We start from the raw sequence: 21,733 nt of genomic DNA, 5'->3' as shown, positions 1-21,733 counted from the left end.
AGCATGATTTTAATTCACTCTTGTTTACAAAACACATCACTCTTATTATGATTTTACTTCACTCTTGTTAACAAAACACATCACTATTAGTATGATTTTACTTCACTCTTGATAACAAAACACATCACTCTTAGCATGATTTTACTTCACTCTTGTTTACAAAACGCATCACTGTTACCATGATTTTACTTCACTCTTGTTTAAAAACACACCACTCTTAGCATGATTTTACTTCACTCTTGTTTACAAAACACATAAATCTTATTATGATTTTACTTCACTCTTGTTTACAAAGCACATTACTCTTAACATTATTTTACTTCACTCTTGTTTACAAAACACATCACTCTTAGCATGATTTTACTTCACTCTTGTTAACAAAAACACATCACTCTTAGCATGATTTTACTTCACTCTTGTTTACAAAACGCATCACTCTTAGCATGATTTTACTTCACTCTTGTTTACAAAACGCATCACTCTTATTATGATTTTACTTCACTCTTCTTAACAAAACACATCACTATTAGTATGATTTTACTTCACTCTTGTTAACAAAACACATCACTATTAGCATGATTTTACTTCACTCTTGTTTACGAAACACATCACTCTTAGCATGATTTTACTTCACTCTTGTTTACAAAACACATCACTGTTACCATGATTTTACTTCACTCTTGTTTAAAAACACATCACTCTTAGCATGATTTTACTTCACTCTTGTTTACAAAACACATCACCCTTAGCATGATTTTACTTCACTCTTGTTTACAAAACACATCACTCTTAGCATGATTTTACTTCACTCTTGTTTACAAAACACATCACTCTTAGCATGATTTTATTTCACTCTTGTTTACAAAACACATCACTCTTATTATGATTTTACTTCACTCTTGTTAACAAAACACATCACTATTAGCATGATTTTACTTCACTCTTGTTTACAAAACGCATCACTCTTAGCATGATTTTACTTCACTCTTGTTTACAAAACACATCACTCTTATTATGATTTTACATCACTCTTGTTTACAAAACACATCACTCTTAGCATGATTTTACTTCACTCTTGTTAACAAAAACACATCACTCTTAGCATGATTTTACTTCACTCTTGTTTACAAAACGCATCACTCTTATTATGATTTTACTTCACTCTTGTTTACAAAACGCTTCACTTTTATTATGATTTTACTTCACTCTTGTTTACAAAACGCATCACTCTTAGCATGATTTTACTTCACTCTTGTTTACAAGACACATCACTCTTATTATGATTTTACTTCACTCTTGTTTACAAAACACATCACTCTTAGCATGATTTTACTTCACTGTTGTTAACAAAACACATCACTATTAGGATGATTTTACTTCACTCTTGTTAGGATGATTTTACTTCACTCTTGTTAGGATGATTTTACTTCACTCTTGTTAACAAAACACATCACTATTAGCATGATTTTACTTCACTCTTGTTAACAAAACACATCACTATTAGCCACATTTGTGAAACGAAATAGAGTACTTATTTCAATATATAGCGTTCTAAAATTGTGAATCACTTCACAAATCCTAGCACCAAGCATGGAGAATATTCGAAAAATCCTAATCATCTTGGCATTCCTATCTTTACTAGTCAACGCCGCCGTATCCATTCCACCCGCCAACCGTCACAACTACCACATCAGAGGTGAAAATGCATCATCCTCTGTTACGGTGAGGATGAAGTCCACCTTTTCTCTGGGTTCTTCAAAAATAATGGCTTCAAATTCACAGATAACTTTTTCACTAACCTAACCCTCACTTCTTCCAATTCGATCATGAACTCAACTATGAAGCTCTGCACAGCTCGAGGCATCTCGAGCGTTGCTTCGCCCCATCCCAAGCTTCTCCCTACCAATCAAATTCAGTCCGTTCACTGCAAAACTCAATTTCCTTCCTTGCTCAAGCAAACCAGATTCACCTGCGGTCAATTTACTCGATTCTCAATTTTCCTCATCGATTCTGCATATCGAAATGCTAATTCTGTCTATTTCAGAACTATTAAGCTCCCTCTCTTTAATTTCGTTACGAATTCGAAAGTTTTTTTGTTTTTGTTATGATTTGGGAGTGGCACTACTCGATTTTTTGGATTGCTGTTCATAAATTCTGAATTATTCCCAATCTACTGTGATTCTATGCTATTTGTTTTTTGGCTGCAATGACAATTATACCCCCGCCTTGTTATTATGGAGTAAATTTGTGATTGAGGGAACTAATTTCTCTTTAAATTCAAAAATTACATGTATTAATATTAGCCCTTGATTTTCTTGATCTTGTGGCTATGATTTGTTCTCTAGTTATAGGTTTAAGGGGCTCTTGCTCTAGATCACTACTATATATATATATATATATATATATATATATATATATATATATATATATATATATATATATATATATATATATATATATATGGTTTTAATCTATACAAAACTAGATTTAAATACAGAAACGCAGAGCAATATCATGCGTAGGACATGTTTAGGTCATTGTTAGTTTATGTTTAGGTCATACTAACATAGCATGACCTAAAATGATCTTAACATGACATTAAACTTAAATCTTATAATATGACCTAAAACTGCTTAATTATGACCTTCCGTGTTTTTGTTTAATTATTGACCATTAGATCATCTAATCATAGGGCCAACATTTGGGCTGCATTTCTGGATTTAAACACATACTTGTTTTGATCATCTCCCTATATATATATATATATATATATATATATATATATATATATATATATATATAGTATTCATTTCCTTTTTGTATCTTTTGTTCTATTGTTCTTTTTAATATGGAGATCTAACGGCCCTAAATATTGCCAACTGAATTTAAATTATAACCATTAAAAAATCGAAAAAGGCTATATTCGGTATATGCAAAGTTGTTTGTTATGGTAACTCCCATGATTTCCTCTCCCTAAATCTCTGCGGTTATTATCATTGCAGATCACGTTTTCAATATCTCTTTTCTCCCAAAAAATTATGCATCTATACTCCATTGATATCATTACGTCTAAAGTTCACCGCTGGTTTTGTTTAGTGAGGAATACCGTTTGTGTATTTGTGGCGGACGTCTCCGATTTCTTGGAGCGCTTCGTCGGTGCTTTGTTTTGCTGAAAAATGGAAGAAGGTACATATTTTATCCGTTGCAACGATTTGTACTCATACTGTTTCACAGAAATTCAGATTTGGTGGATTAGGCTATCGTATGTGTGGCCGTGTTTGAATGTTCGTCGCACGGTTGTTGTTTTACCAAAGGGTTTAGCAATCCCTGAGGCTAGGGTGTAGTATGTTCTAAGTCTTAAAAACGTTGTCAAAGTACGCGAGCTGCAGTCATTCATCTAGGGTTGCACAATCGTAGCGGCTAGGCAGTATTTTGTAACTGGTACACGTAATGTACATATTATATAGTATAATTGTTAGTTTAGGTTCTATAATGCATCAGTTGTGATCCGTAATGCACATTTATCCTGACCAGTTTAAGTTAAGTTGTGTCGTGTTTGCATGGTCGGCGCATGTTGCTTGTTTTGCCTAAGGGTTTAGGCAAACATAAGGGATAGGGTGTAATATGTACTCATTAATAAAATCATTACTAAAGACCACGAGTTGCAGTTATTACACGATGCTTTTGATATAATCCCGTCCCCGGACTAGTTGTCTTATGTTAAGTAATGGTCGAAACATGACCTGTAATGTACATGTCTACTAAGCCCTTCTTATTTTCGTTTATGTACAGTGGTGGTTGTACCTGAATGTACTCCTGAGTTGAAGCCCGTCGTCGGTCAGAAATTCCAATCCCTGGATTTCGCTTTCGCTTTTTACGATGTATATGCCCGCGCTGTTGGTTTTGATACGCGCAAACAAGCGATGAGGAAGGTGGACGATGTCACAACCTGGTATTACGTTGTATGCAATAGGGAAGGCAAGAAGAAGTCGGACGAAGATGACCAATTGAATGCACGGTCTGGTTTCTCTATCAAGCGCATACAGTTATCCAAGCGTTGTGGTTGTAAAGCGAGTATATAGTTCAAGTTTTTCTCTGAAGCAGGATTACCAGGTTATATTATCCAGGAGTTCAACGAGGCTCATAACCATCACATGGTTGAGTCAGAGCATCAGCACTGATATGGAATCATCAACATAAAACATCATAATTTTATTATTACAATCAGAATAAAGCATAATATTTGCTATATAATGCATAAAACTGGTTACAGAATGCACATATTCATTAAAATAATGCACAAGAAAATAAATTCAAAGCATATTTTTAAACTCTACTTACTACCCTTTCAATCAATTATACATAAAATCTTATAATGCATAGTACAAGGTAAATAATATATACTACTACAGACACAATGGGTATAGTCAATCGAATGTTGCATAATAAATGACAACTAATGTGTAGTACCAAATAAATAATGTACATTACCAAAGGAATAATGTACAGTTTCACACAAATAATGTACATGCAAACTTTAGAGTTATGGTCAGCAGCAATTCACTCATATGCACAATAATTCTCATAATGCCTACAACATTGCAAATAATGATAACTACTTCATATATAATGTACATCCTCAATCGAATAATGCACATATTAATCTTCCATTCACCAATTTTCCCACACCAGCCAGTGAACAAACACATAATGCAACATATTGGAAAAATAATGCATCCCAGAACATAAATAATGTAAATTTTTAATCAACTAATGCGCACGTTGATACTTCACTAAGTTAATCTCCGATGTATAAAACCACTTAAAAATCGTAAAACCACCCGACTGATAATGACAAAAGCGGCAATTCACTCATGTGCACAATAATTCTGATAATGTCTAATACATTGCAAATAATGCACATATTTATATTCCAATCACTGTTTTTCCCACACCAGCCAGTAAACAGAGAAATAATGCCAATTACTAGACAAATAATGCATCCCAGAACATATATAATGTAAAATTTTAATCAATTAACGCCCACATTGATACTTCACTGAGTTAAAGTCCTATGTATACAAGCACATAATCGGAAAAACCACACGATAAATAATGTGTACGCCCAGATTTAATCATGTATCAAAGCATTCGAATAATGCACAAACCAGTATTACAACTACTGACGAAATTACACACGCAAACAAATTCCTTGGTTACCTGCAGCCTGTGTTGGTTGAGAGCGAGACGGACGACCTCTCTTTGTCATTGTAAATCTGTCACAAAACAACAGATCAAATCACCGATTCCACCATTGTAAGCCAGACAAAATTTACAGTTTTCGGAGTAAGAGAAAACCATAACCAAAACGACAACCAATCACTGATTACAGAAAGTCGCAAGCAAATGGATCTTAAAATCCATGATGTTCGTGTTTAAAATAATGAAATCGACCACTAGTGGGGGTCTAGCGTCGACTACCGGTTTCAATTAATCAACAAGAACTCTTTTTCAACCATACCTTGTCGAAAACGGCGACAACGATGGCGTCGGTTAGGGTTCGAAGTTTGGTGGAGGATGGGTAGACGGAATCCAGAAGAGTGAAGACAAATTTTGCGTCGGAGTAGGATGGTTAAAACGACGGAATTTGATGGTGGTGGCGACTAGGGTTTCACCTTTAGTGGAAGATGGGGAGACAGAAAGGAAGAAGAGTGGAGAGGATGTTTGAGCGTCTGGAATGAGAGAGAATGAGTCGATGGAAGGGTGTATCAATTGCCCGCTTAAATTTAGCACATTTCGTTTCTGGCGGTTTCCATGGTGTATTTTTACTAGTTTACCCTTATAATGCACAGAATCCTCCCTATAATGCAACACGGGTTTAAAAAACAAGAGTCCATCCGGTCCCTTGATGCATCAGATCTAACGTTCCATATTTAGAAGAAACTTAAATCTAAGGGATGAATAGGATAATAAGGCTCTCATATATAGGGTAGTGTTAATCTCCTTTTCCTCCCTTAGATTTAAGTTCCTTCTTAATTGGAACCGTTAGATTTGAGGGATGGATGATCCGGATGAGAAGCTTACTAATGATCCCGTGTTGCATTATTATGCTCATTCTGTGCATTATATGGGTATAATTGTAAAACAACAATGAATTAAAATGGAATGGGCGAGATTTCAGCAGGATTTTCATTGACGTTCCATCTAGTCACTCCCTCTCTCACTCCAACCGTCACAATCCTCAACGCAGAATCAAAATTTCGTCTCCATCAATTCCCCCCTTTTCCAAACCCTAGCCGCCTGCGAATCACAGACGAAACCACACTTCCTTCGCCCGCGACCATCAAGTTCAAATCGACAACAAGGTAGGGTTTCAATGCTTCAGTTTTTCGTAATACACAGTGTTAATCGACGATTTTCACCGTCGGATCGACGATTCAATGTTTTCTCCCAAACAATATCACGTTTTTCAAACTCATTTTTTTCGAGAATTTTCATAAATCTAAGAATCGTTTTTTATTTTGTTAGGGTTATGTACATTATTAAAGTTTGTAGTTAATGACTGGTTTACTATTATCTATTGAGCGATTTGATAGTGAAAATCGTATCCAATTTTGATTTGTGGTTCGTCTCACAGATCTGCAATGACGAAGAGAGGCATGCCTATCAAAAGCCAACCAACCCAGGCAGCAGGTGAGCATTTACTTGCGTTTGCTTGTATATTTTTTGGATTATTTATACATTATTGTACGAAGTGGTGTACATTATGGTTCTTGGTGGAAGGGTGTATGAATTGCCCGCTTAAATTTAGCACATTCCGTTTCTGGCGGTTTCCATGGTGTATTTTTACTAGTTTACCCTTATAATGCACAGAATCCTCCCTATAATGCAACACGGGTTTAAAAATCAAGAGTCCATCCGGTCCCTTGATGCATCAGATCTAACGTTCCATATTTAGAAGAAACTTAAATCTAAGGGATGAATAGGATAATAAGGCTCTCATATATATATATATATATATAGGGTTGCGTTAGTGTGCTAACTAATTTACAGTAATAACTAATAACTTTCAATTTTGTGTATTAAAATTATCAACACAAAGACATAATTATATCAATACAACATGTAAATTTAAATATCAACACAAAGACATAATTTATCAACACAAGAAAGATTGATAAATTTATGTCTTTGTGTTGATATTTTTAACATACAAAATTGATATTTAGTTATTAGTTATTAGTGTAAAAAGTTAGTAATTGATCACACACCTATATATATATATATATATATATATATATATATATATGTGTGTGTGTGGATATGATCATATCCTTTTCCCATTTTTTTTCTATTGTCCTTCTCAATCTTGGCCCTCTATTTTCAAGATCTGATGGCCGAAATTTAAGCTTGTTTTCATTATTTATATTATTAAATTAATTCGAAAAAAGCATTGTTGGGAGAGTTTTTTTGCAGCGGTTATTTCAATTCCATAATTCTCTCCATTAAGTTTGGTAAGTATATTTTCTAATTTATTTTCCATATTTAATTCTTCTCTCCTCCATTTTCACGGTTTACATTGTTGCAAATCACAAAACTCAAATTCCATTCGTCTGCCATAATTTTGAGAAGCTACTATTGATTTCCTTCATAAGTTTTGGTGTTTTCAATTAGGGAAGAAGACATTTTAGTTTGTTTTTATTTCGTATTCCTTCGTAATTTCTTTTTCTTCTCTCACATACATGACTCGATTTTCTACGTTGAACACGTATGGTGGAGTAGTTTCTCGCCTAAACCCGACTTCTGGAAGTATTCCTCGATTGGTTTCATTTTTTTAACAATAAGAAAGTAATTTAGTTAATTCTTCATTGTATTACAGCAAATAATGTACCAAAAGTATCTAATAATGTGCACGGATCATTGAATAATGCACAGATTGAAGAGAATAATGTTGAAAGGAAATTGAATTCATGCCCTTTGGGTTTAGCAATATATGGGGCTAGGTTGTAGTACCCACTCACAAACGGAACCATCACAAAGGGAAGAGAGTTTGAATCATTCCCCTTGGGTTTAGCAACCCATAGGGCTAGGTTATAGCACCACAACATGAATTAAATTTCATTTTTTAAAACTACTCATACTATCAGAACAAAAGTGTCTCATACACATATACATTATAGGACACAAATCGTCCATTACTGAGTAAATAAAATCCATTACACTGAAATATTTTCACATTAGGATTTGTTACAGCAAATAATGTACCAAAAGTATCTAATAATGTGCACGGATCATTGAATAATGCACAGATTGAAGAGAATAATGTTGAAATGAAATTGAATTCATGCCCTTTGGGTTTAGCAATCTATGGGGCTAGGTTGTAGTACCCACTCACAAACGGAACCATCACAAATGGAAGAGAGTTTGAATCATTCCCCTTGGGTTTAGCAACCCATGTGGCTAGGTTATAGCACTACCACAAGAATTCAATTTTATTTTTTAATGTGTTTAAGATTTGGTACAACAAATAATGTACCAATAGTATCTAATAATGTGCATGAATCAGTGAATAATGTACAGATTGGAGAGAATAATGTTGAAAGGAAATTGAATTCTTGTCCGTTGGGTTTAGCAATCCATGGGGCTAGGTTGTGGTAACCACTCACAAACGGAATCATCACAAAGGGCAGAGAGTTTGAATTATTCCCCTTAGGTTTAGCAACCCACGGGGCTAGGTTATAGCACCACAACATGAATTAAATTTCATTTTTTAAAACTACTCATACAATCAGAACAAAAGCGTCTCATACACATATACATTATAGGACACAAATCGTCCATTACTGAGTAAATAAAATCCATTACACTGAAATATTTTCACATTAAGATTTGTTACAGCAAATAATGTACCAAAAGTATCTAATAATGTGTACGGATCATTGAATAATGCACAGATTGAAGAGAATAATGTTGAAAGGAAAGTGAATTCATGCCCTTTGGGTTTAGCAATCTATGGGGCTAGGTTGTAGTACCCACTCACAAACGGAACCATCACAAAGGGAAGAGAGTTTGAATCATTCCCCTTGGGTTTAGCAACCCATGGGGCTAGGTTATAGCACCACTACAAGAATTCAATTTTATTTTTTAATGCGTTTAAGATTTGGTACAACAAATAATGTACCAATAGTATCTAATATTGCGCACGAATCAGTGAATAATGTACAGATTGGAGAGAATAATGTTGAAAGGAAATTGAATTCTTGCCCTTTGGGTTTAGCAATCCATGGGGCTATGTTGTGGTACCCACTCACAAACGGAACCATCACAAAGGGCAGAGAGTTTGAATAATTCCCCTTGGGTTTAGCAACACATGGGGCTAGGTTATAGCACCACAACATGAATTAAATTTCATTTTTTAAAACTACTCATTCAATCAGAACAAAAGCGTCTCATACACATATACATTATAGGACACAAATCGTCCATTACTGAGTAAATAAAATCCATTACACTGAAATATTTTCAAATTATGTTAATAAGTTAAAACTACTCATAAAATCAGAACAAAAACGTCTCTGAAACATATCCATTACAGGACACATATCGTCCATTACTGGGTCAATAAAATACATTACACGAAAATATTTTTACATAATGTTTATTAGTTAAAACTACTCCCTAACGTTGATGATATCTAAACCCTAGAGGTATGACTGGAACTCGTGGACTGTGCCGACGGTTGTGTTACTTACTCCATAGTACACCCTAGCCCACGGGATTGCTAAACCCTTGGGGAGTAAGTTAAACTTGCTCCATACACCGCTTCGTCAATGTCCACCCTCGGCTGCTTCACTGCTGTTCAAAAATCAATAATGTATTGCATGTATATTATATAATGCACAATATTAACTGTATAATGTTTAAAAGGAAACAAATAATGCACCAATGAATATTACATTATCTCAACCATTGACGTTGTATAAAACCGATGCATATACAAAAAACATAATGTACACCACTCCCTACAATAATGTACATATGGCAGGAAATAATGCACAACTGAAAATTAAACAACAAAAATATTTGTACACAACTACCTATAATAATCTAGTAATGACATCAAATAATGCACAAATGAATAATGCACACTATTCCCTACAATAATGTACAATTTTAATCAAATAATGCACGAACTTGAATACAATGTTCAGTCATTTACAGTTTTTTTTCGAAACATAGTCATTTAACTTCCACCAAGAACCATAATGTACACCACTCCGTACAATAATGTATAAATAATCCAAAAAATATACAAGCAAACGCAAGTAATTGCTCACCTGCAGCCTGGGTTGGTTGGCTTTTGATAGGCATGCCTCTCTTCGTCATTGCAGATCTGTGAGACGAACCACAAATCAAAATTGGATACGATTTTCACTATCAAATCGCTCAATAGACAATAGTAAACCAGTCATTAACTACAAACTTTAATAATGTACATAACCCTAACAAAATAAAAAACGATTCTTAGATTTATGAAAATTCTCGAAAAAAAAGAGTTTGAAAAACGTGATATTGTTTGGGAGAAAACATTGAATCGTCGATCCGGCGGTGAAAATCGTCGATTAACACTGTGTATTACGAAAAACTGAAGCATTGAAACCCTACCTTGTTGTCGATTTGAACTTGATGGTCGCGGGCGAAGGAAGTGTGGTTTCGTCTGTGATTCGCAGGCGGCTAGGGTTTGGAAAAGGGGGGAATTGAGGGAGACGAAATTTTGATTCTGCGTTGAGGATTGTGACGGTTGGAGTGAGAGAGGGAGTGACTAGATGGAACGTCAATGAAAATCCTGCTGAAATCTCGCCCATTCCATTTTAATTCATTGTTGTTTTACAATTATACCCATATAATGCACAGAATGAGCATAATAATGCAACACGGGATCATTAGTAAGCTTCTCATCCGGATCGTCCATCCCTCAAATCTAACGGTTCCAATTAAGAAGGAACTTAAATCTAAGGGATGAAAAGGAGATTAACACTACCCTATATATATATATATGTAGAGTTGTGATCATATGATAACCCCTAAATCACGTAATAACCCTATAACCAAATCTGAACTACACATATTTTCTAATCTTGTGGTTGAGATTCAAACTTAGATTTACTTCACAAAAAAAAGTGCGGGGGTAAATATGTCATTTCCCTCATTTAATTTCTGAATTTCGCCAAATATCACGTAAAATGATATATGTTAGGTTTATTACATAGAAGGATAGTTTTGCCGGATAGAATGATACTCTGAGTTGATAAAATGTTAATATGTCATTTCCTTCATTTAATTTCTGAATTTCGCCAAATATCACGTAAAATGATAAAATGATATATGTTAGGTTTATTGCATAGAATGATAGTTTTGCCGGATAGAATGATACTCTGAGTTGATAAAATGATAAAATGATAAAATGATATATGTTAGGTTTATTGCATAGAATGATAGTTTTGCCGGATAGAATGATACTCTGAGTTGATAAAATGATACTTTTGACTGATAAAATGATATATGTTAGGTTTATTGCATAGAATGATAGTTTTACCGGATAGAATGATACTCTGAGTTGATAAAATGATACTTTTGACTGATAAAATGATACTTAAAAAAGATTTTACGTATTTAAATGAGCGAAATTTGTATATCATGGGAAATAAGATTTTACGTATAACTGAACCTCATACATACGTGTAACTGAACCTCATACATCTGTATATCATGGGAAATAAGATTTTACGTATTTAAATGAGCGAAATTTAGATACGTAAATTTTATCATGAGCGAAATTCAGAAATTAAATAAGCGAAATGACATATTTACCCTCTGCGCCTTTTTTATGAAGGAAAGCTAAGTTTGAATCTAGACCACGTGATTTTAAAAATGTGTGGTCCAGATTTAGTTATAGGATTATTACGGAAATTGAGATTATCATTATAATGCACCCCTATATAGGTATATATTATGTTTGCATGAAAAATAATCACATTTTTATATTTTGGTCTATTTACTAGAATAGTTTCTATTTATATATGGTACTTAAGTTTTTCTATTCAATAAGGTTTGTATAATTTGTTCAATCATCATTTCGCCTCCCACCCATCGCACTCAACTTCTCAGGCTTTTTTCAAAGGTCGTACAAAATCATCTGTTTCTTCCACCCTATGTCTCTTTGAATCTGGAATCACGATACACCAAGTGATTATATGATATTTACAAGTTCATCTTTTTTAAAATAAAACAAATGTTTGCAAAATTCAAATAACAAGCCATTTATCAATGCACAGTAGATCAATGTGTATATCGTTAAATAAATATAAAAAATTGGGTATTCCATAATTATAGGCCATGATGTAGAACCACAATTTCAGCTATTCAATAGTTCATAATATATTGGAAATCATTTTGAACTAACCCTTCATAGTTCATATGATATTAAAATTGATGAGATATGGACTATATAAGTTGCTTTTCAATTAACTGATAACCAAATAACCCACACTCCTAACCATATCCAAAAAACGAAAATTCAAAAAATCAAACAACACCTTATCAGAAACAACTTCCAATCAATTATGCATTGGTTACACTTAACAAAAATATTAGGAACATGGATAGGTGAGAAGCTTCTTGTGTATATCTATCTCCAATCATATAGTATTCGCCTGAAACAGATTAGCGCTTTTTTCTCTTTTATAATCTTTTTCTGTTATATTAGTAATTTTTCGATGCCTGCATAACATTCTCATTAAAAACAAATCTTTATTATTTTTGGAGCGAGAACTCTTTTCAGTGACATCCTCGGAAAGATTTGAATTTATCCGCTAAGAAATAAATCTCACATTTACCCTAGTTTTTATATATAACATAATTTACTAAAAAAATCCATCAAAATTCTGAACATCTCAATTAAGTCATGTATGTTTGGATGTGTTTGATTTCTCTGCATTATTGCGAGATTGTAAGTATATTTCAGTAATGGGTCCACACTTACACCTGAGGATAGACATGAGTAGCCCAGCCCAGCCCAGCCCAGCCCAGCCCAGATAAAACTAAGTATGCCGCACAAACAAAAACCCGAAAAGCTCTCCTTAGATCGTGGCCTTACACGTGTCTCAAGCGGCTACCCACCATTAATCGGAAACAGAAATCTTTATAGCTATCTTGTTTACTGAGTTAATACAATATTTTATTTACTTAATTAATTAAGTTTCCATTTAAAAAAAAACTCATTTCCATCATCATCACCACCATCTCTCTCTATAATCTCTTTCCGTATCTACATATACTTCTTCACCCGCATATATAATGTACATAACAACATACACTCCTTTTTCCACGCTATAAAATACCAACTAGCGGTGGAATTTCGTTATAGAACCCTAGGATTTGTATAACGTTCTCACGATCAATCGCTCTTTAAGACCTCTAGCTACCGAAAAAGAGATGACTGACTGAACACCGCTTTGATCAGAGTTTCGATTTTGGTTCTGTGGTTTTTGTTCAGTAGTATTTGTCAATTTACAATTTGCACGTTTTGTATTGATAAAGACTCGTGTTTTTCTGTTTTATCTCGTTTATCGTTGTTGATTTTAATCTGCATACTGTGTTAATGAGTGATCAGACTATTTTGGTTTGGCAAAGTCAATTCTAGACTTATATTTCGGGTTGCTCTGCCTATTTGTGTGTTTGGCCACTCATCATACTGCAAGCTCTGTTTCTTCTCTGTTTTTACAACTTCTTTTTGGTTTGAACTAGTTAAGTTCCAAGCTTAAGAGAGTTCGATCTTTTTATGTGGGTTTTTTTTATGCTGAATAAATATGTCGGATAACACAATTCTTTTGAGTTCTGCTTTAGCCATCTGTGTGTATCTGTGTGAATTTGATGATATTGTGTGAGTTTTCAATGAGTTTGATTCTGTTGGTTTTGTTATGTGCGCAGTAGCCGTGGTTAATGGCTAGTCGAGGTCAAAAAAGAAATGATGAAGTGGATGAATTGCCAGCAGATAAGCGTGCGTGCAATTCATTGGAGTTCCGACCAAGTTCTTCCAATTCATCTGCTCAAACGCTGACGAGTACTGCTCATGAAGGCCAGGATACTGACATGGATACGTCGTCCTCAACTTCTGGATCAACTAGATCAGAAGGTGACGGAGAGAAGGAACTCGCAGATGGCTCTTGCGATTCAGATAATAGCATCCATGACTACTATAGGAATCGATCATTGAGTGATCAAAGCAAGTTTAAGACAGTTCTGTTAGGTTTGAGTGAGGAGGTTGAGGAATCAGGCCAGTTGGCTCAACTCACTGAGCTATGTGAGTTGCTGTCCTTTTGTAGTGATAGTTCTTTGTCAAGTCCAATGGTCGACTCTTTTTCACCTCTCCTTGTTAGATTGGCAAGGCATGAGAGCAATCCAGATATAATGCTTCTGGCTATAAGAGCCATAACTTATTTGTGCGACGTTCATCCTCGATCCTCAATTTTTATTGTGAGACACGATGCTGTTCCAGTCCTTTGTCAACGTTTAATGGCCATTGAATACTTGGATGTGGCAGAACAAGTATGCTGCTGAAACTTTAAGTGGATACTTATTTTAATTATTGTACTAACTATCAGTGGTGGTATTACATCCTCCTTTCTTTTCTACAAATTTAAAGTTTGGCATTTGTGTGCTCTGTTCTCAATGTAGTGCTTGCAAGCATTAGAGAAAATATCACGCGAACAGCCAGTTGCTTGCTTACAATCTGGCGCTATGATGGCTGTTTTAGGTTATATTGACTTTTTTTCAACTAGCGTACAGGTACTTAAGTTAGCACCATTATACTAAATACTTACTTCTTTACTGAAGAATTCATGACCTCATTACTCTATTATGACATTTGATATGAGGATGCCTTTTCCACTTAATTTTCTTTGCTTTCTTGGATGCTAGAGGGTTGCACTGTCTACTGTGGTAAATATATGTAAGAAACTGTCTTCTGAATCTCCGCCACTTTTCATGGAGGCAGTTCCAATTTTGTGCAATCTTCTCCAGTATGAAGATAGACAGGTATTCATTTTGCAAAATTTCATTCATGACAAATTTTTGGCTGTAGTATTTCATTTTCTAGTATTTAATCCTTTGAACTTATTTGTGGCTTTGTATTAGCTTGTTGAGAGTGTTGCCACTAGCTTAATTAAAATTGGGGAGCATGCTTCTCGTTCTACAACTTCTACTCATATGCTGGATGACATCTGCAAGCATGGATTGGTTGAGCATACCTTGCATCTTATAGGGTTAAACAGTCGAACAACCCTATCCCAACCAACATACATTGTAAGCAAAGTTTCTCTTTTTCTCAAGTACAAACCAATTTTTGGTAGGGAGTTGTGGTGTTTCTCAATTTTATGTTTTGTGAATGAAAAAGTTCATGATTTGGTTGGCAGGGCTTGATAGGGTTACTCATCAAGTTGGCTACTGGATCTACTGTTGCTTTTAGGACACTTTTTGAGCTCAACATAAGCACCATTGTTAAGGATATGCTATCTACATATGATCTTGCACATGGAATGCAGTCTACCTCTCTGGTGGATGGGCATCAGAGCCAGGTCGGCTACTCTCTCTCTCTCTCTCACACACACACACACACATTTGAATTGTATCTGTCTTGTTGCTTGTGTCTCCTCATAGTTAAAATGCAAATGTCCTCTTGTATCCTAACTACTTATTCATTCAATATTTGAAGAAAGGCGATGAGGGTCGTTTAGAAGTTGGTTCTATGGTCAAATGTTTTGGGCCAGTACTTGGTGTGCCACTTCCTACATACTAGAATTAAAAGTCTAATGTCAATTACCCTGGCAACCTCTATTAGTTTGAAGTGTATACTTATTTGCGTCAGCTTTTGTGGGGATAGTTTTTCTTGTTCTTGCTTTATAAGGTGTTATCAGTTGTACTTAGCTACAAAAGATTTTATTTGACATTGGGGTCATTAATCATTATATTTTATACAGTAGTCATGTGTCCTTGCTATCTTAATTTTCAGATAAATGAAGTTTTAAAATTATTGAATGAGCTTCTCCCAACAATTACTGCTGAAGTGGACAATCAACAGAAGACAGATAAAGAAGCTTTTCTTTCGAAGCATCCTGATATTCTGCATAAGTTTGGAGTTGATTTACTCCATATCTTAATTCAGGTTGATATCTGCCATATCTTACTAAAATTGTTTGCTGACTCATTTCCCTCCGTAGTCATACTTATCATTTTCACCCCCAAGCAGGTGGTCAGTTCTGGTGTGAATCTGTTTATATGTTACGGCTGTCTTTCTGTTATCAGTAAGTTAGTTCATTTCAGCTCATCTGATGCGCTTCGTAGTTTGCTACAAACTGCCAACTTTTCAAGGTGAACGAGTTTTCTTCTCTATGTTATAATGAACCCAACTGTCTACATTTTTTTTGTTCTCTTTTCTAAACCTAATCCTGTTAATTTCATTGAATATCAGCTTTTTGGCTGGAGTGTTTGCAAGAAAAGAGCACCATGTGGTATTATTAGCCCTTCAGATTGTTGATACTATAATGCTCAAGCTTCCGCACATATACTTGAATTCCTTTGTAAAGGAAGGTGTTCTTTTTGCCATATATGGGCTACTCTCTCCAGATAAACATTCGAACATCCCTCCTATTTCTGATGGTATAGCTTCAAGAGCCGTGCAAAGATGCCCATGTTTTGCATTTGATACATGCCATTCTTCAGAGTCACCAGAAAACAGGACATGCACACTTCAGAATGATACTGTTCAGAATCTAGCAAAGTATATATGGGCCACTTACTTTGAAACTGAATCGGTGAACCCCGAGAAAGGAGTAACTGATATTCTTCAGAAGCTTAGAACATTATCCACTGCATTAACAACTCTATTAAACAAGTCAGTGGAGGATGCAACATCTAGTCAGCAGGAAGAAGACATTTTCAATCTATTGCACCAAATAATCTCAGAGCTTAATGAAAAAGATTCTATCTCCACGTTTGAGTTTTTGGAGAGTGGAATTATAAAAGCATTTGTTTGTTACCTAACAAATGCTATCAATCTTTTTAAAAGAGAATATGTGGAAAAATACTCATATATTGCGGAAAAAAGATTTGAGGTTATTGGACGACTATTATTGACTAGTGCTGACCCAGCTCGGAACGAATCTCCACTCCTAAGCATAGTACAGAGATTACAAAGCGCTCTTTCTTCAGTTGAAGGTTTCCCTATCATCTCAAGCCATACATATAAGCGAAGGAACTCTTATGCCACTATTCCATATGGGCATTGTACTTCTTATCCATGTCTGAAAGTGCAGTTTGTGAAGGAAAGTCTGGAAACCTGTCTACAGGATTATGTAGAAGATGTTGTCAATGTTGACCCCTTCGTACCTCTTGATGAGATTGAAGGATATTTGCTGCCTAGGGTGAAAAGTAGAAAAACTAAGAATCTGAAAATGGAGTCTGAAGATTTAGAGGAGAAAGGTGGCTCATGCTCTCATTCACCAGACTCTAGCTCTTCCCAAATAAAAAGAGCAGAAATGCTAGTTGATGTTCTGAAAGCGCAGGTTTATCCTTGTCTTTAATTCATGCTGACTAGCTTGTGAGATCTTTGTGGCTGCCTGCTTAATGGACCTGATAATACATTGGACATGAGTCATGGCAATTAACTTTTCCTCAATTTCCTCCTTGCAGGAGGGAAACCCCAATCTGGTGCTGTCTACACCCGCAGAGACATCCAGCTCTCCAGAAAAAGCCGTGGACTCAGCAGATACAGTCAATGTTCAAACAGTATGTTTTCTACTTCTTGATGGTTGCTTTGTCTTTGCATCCTTATTCATTCTTTCTGTTTCCCCTCCATGACTTATAGTCTTTAGTGTGCTTTTCAATTTAGTTTCACTTGACCATGTTAATGTAAGTATTACTCTGCTATTTTGTAGTATCAGTAGAATAATTATAATCTTTTTACCGACTTTTGTTCAAGGTTCATGATGAGGAAGAGGAGCATAATCATTTGCAGGATGGTGGTGTTTCCAACATGGATGATGATCACACTTCCTCGAACTTGCTATTTTATTTGGAAGGACAGCTACTAAACCGAAAACTGACACTGTATCAATCCATTCTTGAACAGCAAACTGAAGCTGGACACAATAATATCCTCAGTGCAAGCCTGTGGAGTCGTACACACAAAGTAACTTACAGAAGAGATATGACAGAGAAACCAAGTTATTCCAAACATAGTCATGATGAGGCTCTATCTTCTTTCTTATGTAGAAGAACCTCTTTTTTTAACTCTCCCTATTTTACTTGCATATTTTCTTCTGAAGAAGACTTGGGTAAGTCTGGCCCGACTTATGATATATTATCCCTTCTGAAAAGGATGGAAGGCATCAATAGATTGAGATTTTATCTGATGTATCGAGCAAGAGTATCTGAGTTTGCGGAAGGGGGAATTGATAATTTTGATAAGTTAATTTTATCTGTTGATGAAGTTCCCCAAAACGAATTTGTTAACAAAAAGTTAACAGAGAAGCTAGAACAGCAAATGCGAGACCCTATGGCTGTCTCTGCTGGGGCCATGCCTGCTTGGTGTAGTCAGTTGATCGCTTGGTGCCCCTTCCTGTTTAGCTTTGAAGCAAGGTGCAAGTATTTTTACCTGGTTGCATTAGGCCGATTGCCACATCAGGCTCATTCAGTGTCACATGATGATGTTAGAGGATCCAGTGGCAGGCAGCAAAATCATGGAAGCATTCCTCGCAAGAAGATTTTGGTTCATCGAAACAACATACTTGAATCTGCCAGCCAGATGATGGATCTTCATGCCCGCCAAAAGGTTCCTCTTGAGGTGGTGTATAGTGAAGAGGTGGGTACTGGTCTTGGTCCAACATTGGAGTTCTATACTTTAGTTTGCCGCGAGTTTCAGAGTAGTGGCTTAGGTATGTGGAGAGATGACCATGTCCCTCTTCACAGCAGAACTTCTTCAGAGGCTGAGAATTCTGGTTTTTTGGTGGCTCCTTATGGACTTTTCCCTTGTCCATGGTCGCCTTCGTTAACTGCAGAAAATAGCACCACATACTCAGAAGTGATTAGAAAGTTTTCTCTTCTGGGACAGATAGTTGCCAAAGCTCTTCAAGATGGTAGGATTTTAGATCTTCCATTCTCCAAGGTCTTCTATAAAATTATTCTGGGAAAGGTAAGTAAGCTGCGTGTATTTAACCCCTGTATGCTTTGATTTACCAAATTTCCATCTGATTGTTTTTACATCTTTTATGTAGGAACTTGATCTGTATGATATTCAGACATTTGATCCTGCACTTGGTAGAACTCTGTTAGAGTTCCTAGCTCTTATAGAAAGGAATAAGTATTTGACATCACATCCTGAAGAAAATGTGCATGATTTCGATGTGCGCCTGCGGAGCACTAAAATTGAGGACCTATGCCTTGATTTTACACTTCCGGGGTATCCAGATTATGCACTTAATTCTGAGTCTCAGTCGAAGATGGTTAGCTTTTGCATGGTTTTGAAAATATTTCATTTTTCTGATATTGTTAATACCTCATAGAATACTTAATTTTATTCAAATGTATGTGGAATCTTCTATTAGGTAAATCTTTATAATTTGGAGGAATATGTTACATTGATGGTTGATGCGACAGTAAAATCTGGAATTTCTAGACAAGTGGAAGCTTTCAAGTTGGGTTTTGATCAGGTTTACTGTTACCCCCTGTTCTTCGTTTATGGCAATTTTCCTTCAGTGGATATATATCACCACATTTAATTTGTCCATATGAAAGCAGTTTATTTGCTGTACATTATTCCTTCAGTGGATATATTTACTATTTCCCTCTCTTTTTCATGGCCTTCAGGTTTTCCGTATCAAACATCTTAAGGTTTTCACAGAAGAAGAATTGGAGCGTTTACTATGTGGAGAACATGTACTGTGGAATGTATGCTGATTATACTTTTTGTTAACTCATCTAACATACTTCTATTAGTTGCAAGCTTGTTCTGAGCAGAGAACTAAAGCCCCCCACCCCCTAACTTTCTTTGATACAGTCGGACGAACTTTTGGAACACGTCAAATTTGACCATGGCTACACTATTAGCAGTTCTCCAATTGTGAATGTAAGTATATAAATTTGTTGGTTGCTTTAATTGTTGGATATTCCTTAGCTTTGTAGTTTAACTGTTAATTATTACAACTTCCAGTTACTGGAGATCATGCTAGAGTTTGATCTGGAGCAGCAAAGAGCATTCTTGCAGTTTGTGACAGGTGCACCCCGGCTTCCAAACGGGGGACTGGCTTCTCTTAACCCTAAACTGACAATTGTTCGGAAGGTTGGACTTGAGGGTTTTCATTGCTTATTCTGTTGTATATTTTGCCTACTAAATGACAACTTGTTTGGTATTTGATTGTTTAACAGCATTGCAGCAAGGAGATCAATGCTGACTTGCCTAGCGTAATGACATGTGCTAATTATCTGAAGCTTCCTCCATACTCTTCTAAAGTTCGTCCTGTTTCTCTTCTGCTTGTCTTTTCTTCATTCCTCCATTGATGGAAATACTTAAATATCAAGTTTGCATTTTGCAGGAAGTTATGAAAGAAAAGCTATTATATGCCATAACCGAAGGACAAGGGTCTTTCCACCTGTCGTGATCTCTGGAGGTATATATAGCGTGTGAATATGGGATTTAGAGTAGCTGGTGCTGTAAATATTGGTTGGTTTAGATGTGGTGCGTGGGCGTGGGCGTGGGCATGGGCATGATCGTGGTTGCAGTTTCCTCCGTTATGAGATGAATGTAGGTATGGTCTTCAATAATTCAACACAAGCCTACGAGGTCCCAGGTGAATGTACAGATTTCTTTGGTCATAATACTCTGTTACAACTCTTGCCATTTGAAAGCGCAAATGGAGTAGTATTTATCTAGCTATTCATTCCTATTGCATTTATTTACACTATTTTCTTTGTTCTTGAAGCAATATATCATGTTAGTTTCTTGTTTATATTAGTTTGGATTGCATTATATACCATTTTTCTAGCAGTGAATGAAGCATTATTTGAAAATTCTCTCTTACAATCTTTTAACCCTGACTAGGTGGTTATTTGGTTTAAGCTTTGATTTTAGTCTAAAGCGAACTAAACTGAAATCGAAATTTTGTGAAACTTACAATCAAACTATAAGTTATTTGAAAATTAGAACCCAAAAAATTGATATCCAAATTACAAAAATCAAATTGATATCCATAATACAAAAATCGTCTGAGTCGTAAAACTGAAATTGCTTTAATAAATTCAATAAATTTGAATAACCGGTATCTAAACTTTAAAACCAAAATTTGACAGATATATCTTATAAAATTGAAAATCTGAAAATTATTTTTTTTATAATTGAGTAAGTAAGAAACAGTTAGCATAATGTAAATAGCATAACATATGTTAAGGGCATCAGCAGTGGGGCGCCTTAAGGCACGCCATAAAGCCTGCCCTATGCACCGCCACGTCAGCATTTTATCCTCCTACCCTTTCGCCTGCAGTGGGGCGTCCTATAGGTTTTACTATTGTTTTGTTAATTAGTTTAAACGTTTTCAAATATATAAATGCAAACTAATTAAAAAATACAACGATTAACTAAAAAACGGCAAATTCGTACTGAATTCGGGATCGTACTGCGTGT

At 35.4% G+C, this 21,733-nt stretch overlaps 1 protein-coding gene across 3 annotated transcripts; it reads left to right on the top strand.

The window, feature by feature from the left end:
* The first annotated feature begins 13,279 nt into the window (after positions 1–13,279).
* LOC121748407 (E3 ubiquitin-protein ligase UPL4-like) lies at positions 13,280–21,062 on the top strand. 3 transcript variants are annotated; one of them, XM_042142749.1, is made up of 18 exons: positions 13,280–13,535; positions 13,990–14,607; positions 14,737–14,847; positions 14,980–15,096; positions 15,196–15,363; positions 15,474–15,635; positions 16,070–16,222; positions 16,307–16,428; positions 16,529–17,621; positions 17,749–17,844; positions 18,038–19,249; positions 19,332–19,559; positions 19,662–19,766; positions 19,924–20,004; positions 20,114–20,182; positions 20,267–20,395; positions 20,482–20,565; positions 20,649–21,062. In XM_042142749.1, the coding sequence occupies exons 2-18, from the start codon at positions 14,002–14,004 to the stop codon at positions 20,712–20,714; spliced, it is 4,602 nt and encodes a 1,533-aa protein (XP_041998683.1). In that variant the 5' UTR covers positions 13,280–13,535; positions 13,990–14,001; the 3' UTR covers positions 20,715–21,062. The 3 variants fall into 3 exon arrangements, with proteins under 3 accessions (XP_041998683.1, XP_041998674.1, XP_041998694.1); XM_042142760.1 differs by lacking the exon at positions 13,280–13,535 and having other exon boundaries at positions 14,226–14,362; positions 14,439–14,607; XM_042142740.1 differs by having other exon boundaries at positions 13,280–14,607.
* The last annotated feature ends 671 nt before the right edge of the window (positions 21,063–21,733 follow it).

Source organism: Salvia splendens, chromosome 1, assembly GCF_004379255.2.
Source record: "Salvia splendens isolate huo1 chromosome 1, SspV2, whole genome shotgun sequence".
Lineage (NCBI taxonomy): Eukaryota > Viridiplantae > Streptophyta > Magnoliopsida > Lamiales > Lamiaceae > Salvia > Salvia splendens.
The sequence above is the reverse complement of the archived record's forward strand: the minus strand, read 5'-3'. Positions and strand labels throughout refer to the sequence as shown.

Bases quoted from the DNA above. Each gene is read 5' to 3' on its own strand.
- LOC121748407 (XM_042142749.1), top strand. From the start codon at position 14,002: ATGGCTAGTCGAGGTCAAAAAAGAAATGATGAAGTGGATGAATTGCCA. The intron at 14,608-14,736 runs GTATGCTGCTGA...TTCTCAATGTAG, and splicing joins ACTTGGATGTGGCAGAACAA to TGCTTGCAAGCATTAGAGAA. The intron at 17,622-17,748 runs GTTTATCCTTGT...TCCTCCTTGCAG, and splicing joins TTGATGTTCTGAAAGCGCAG to GAGGGAAACCCCAATCTGGT.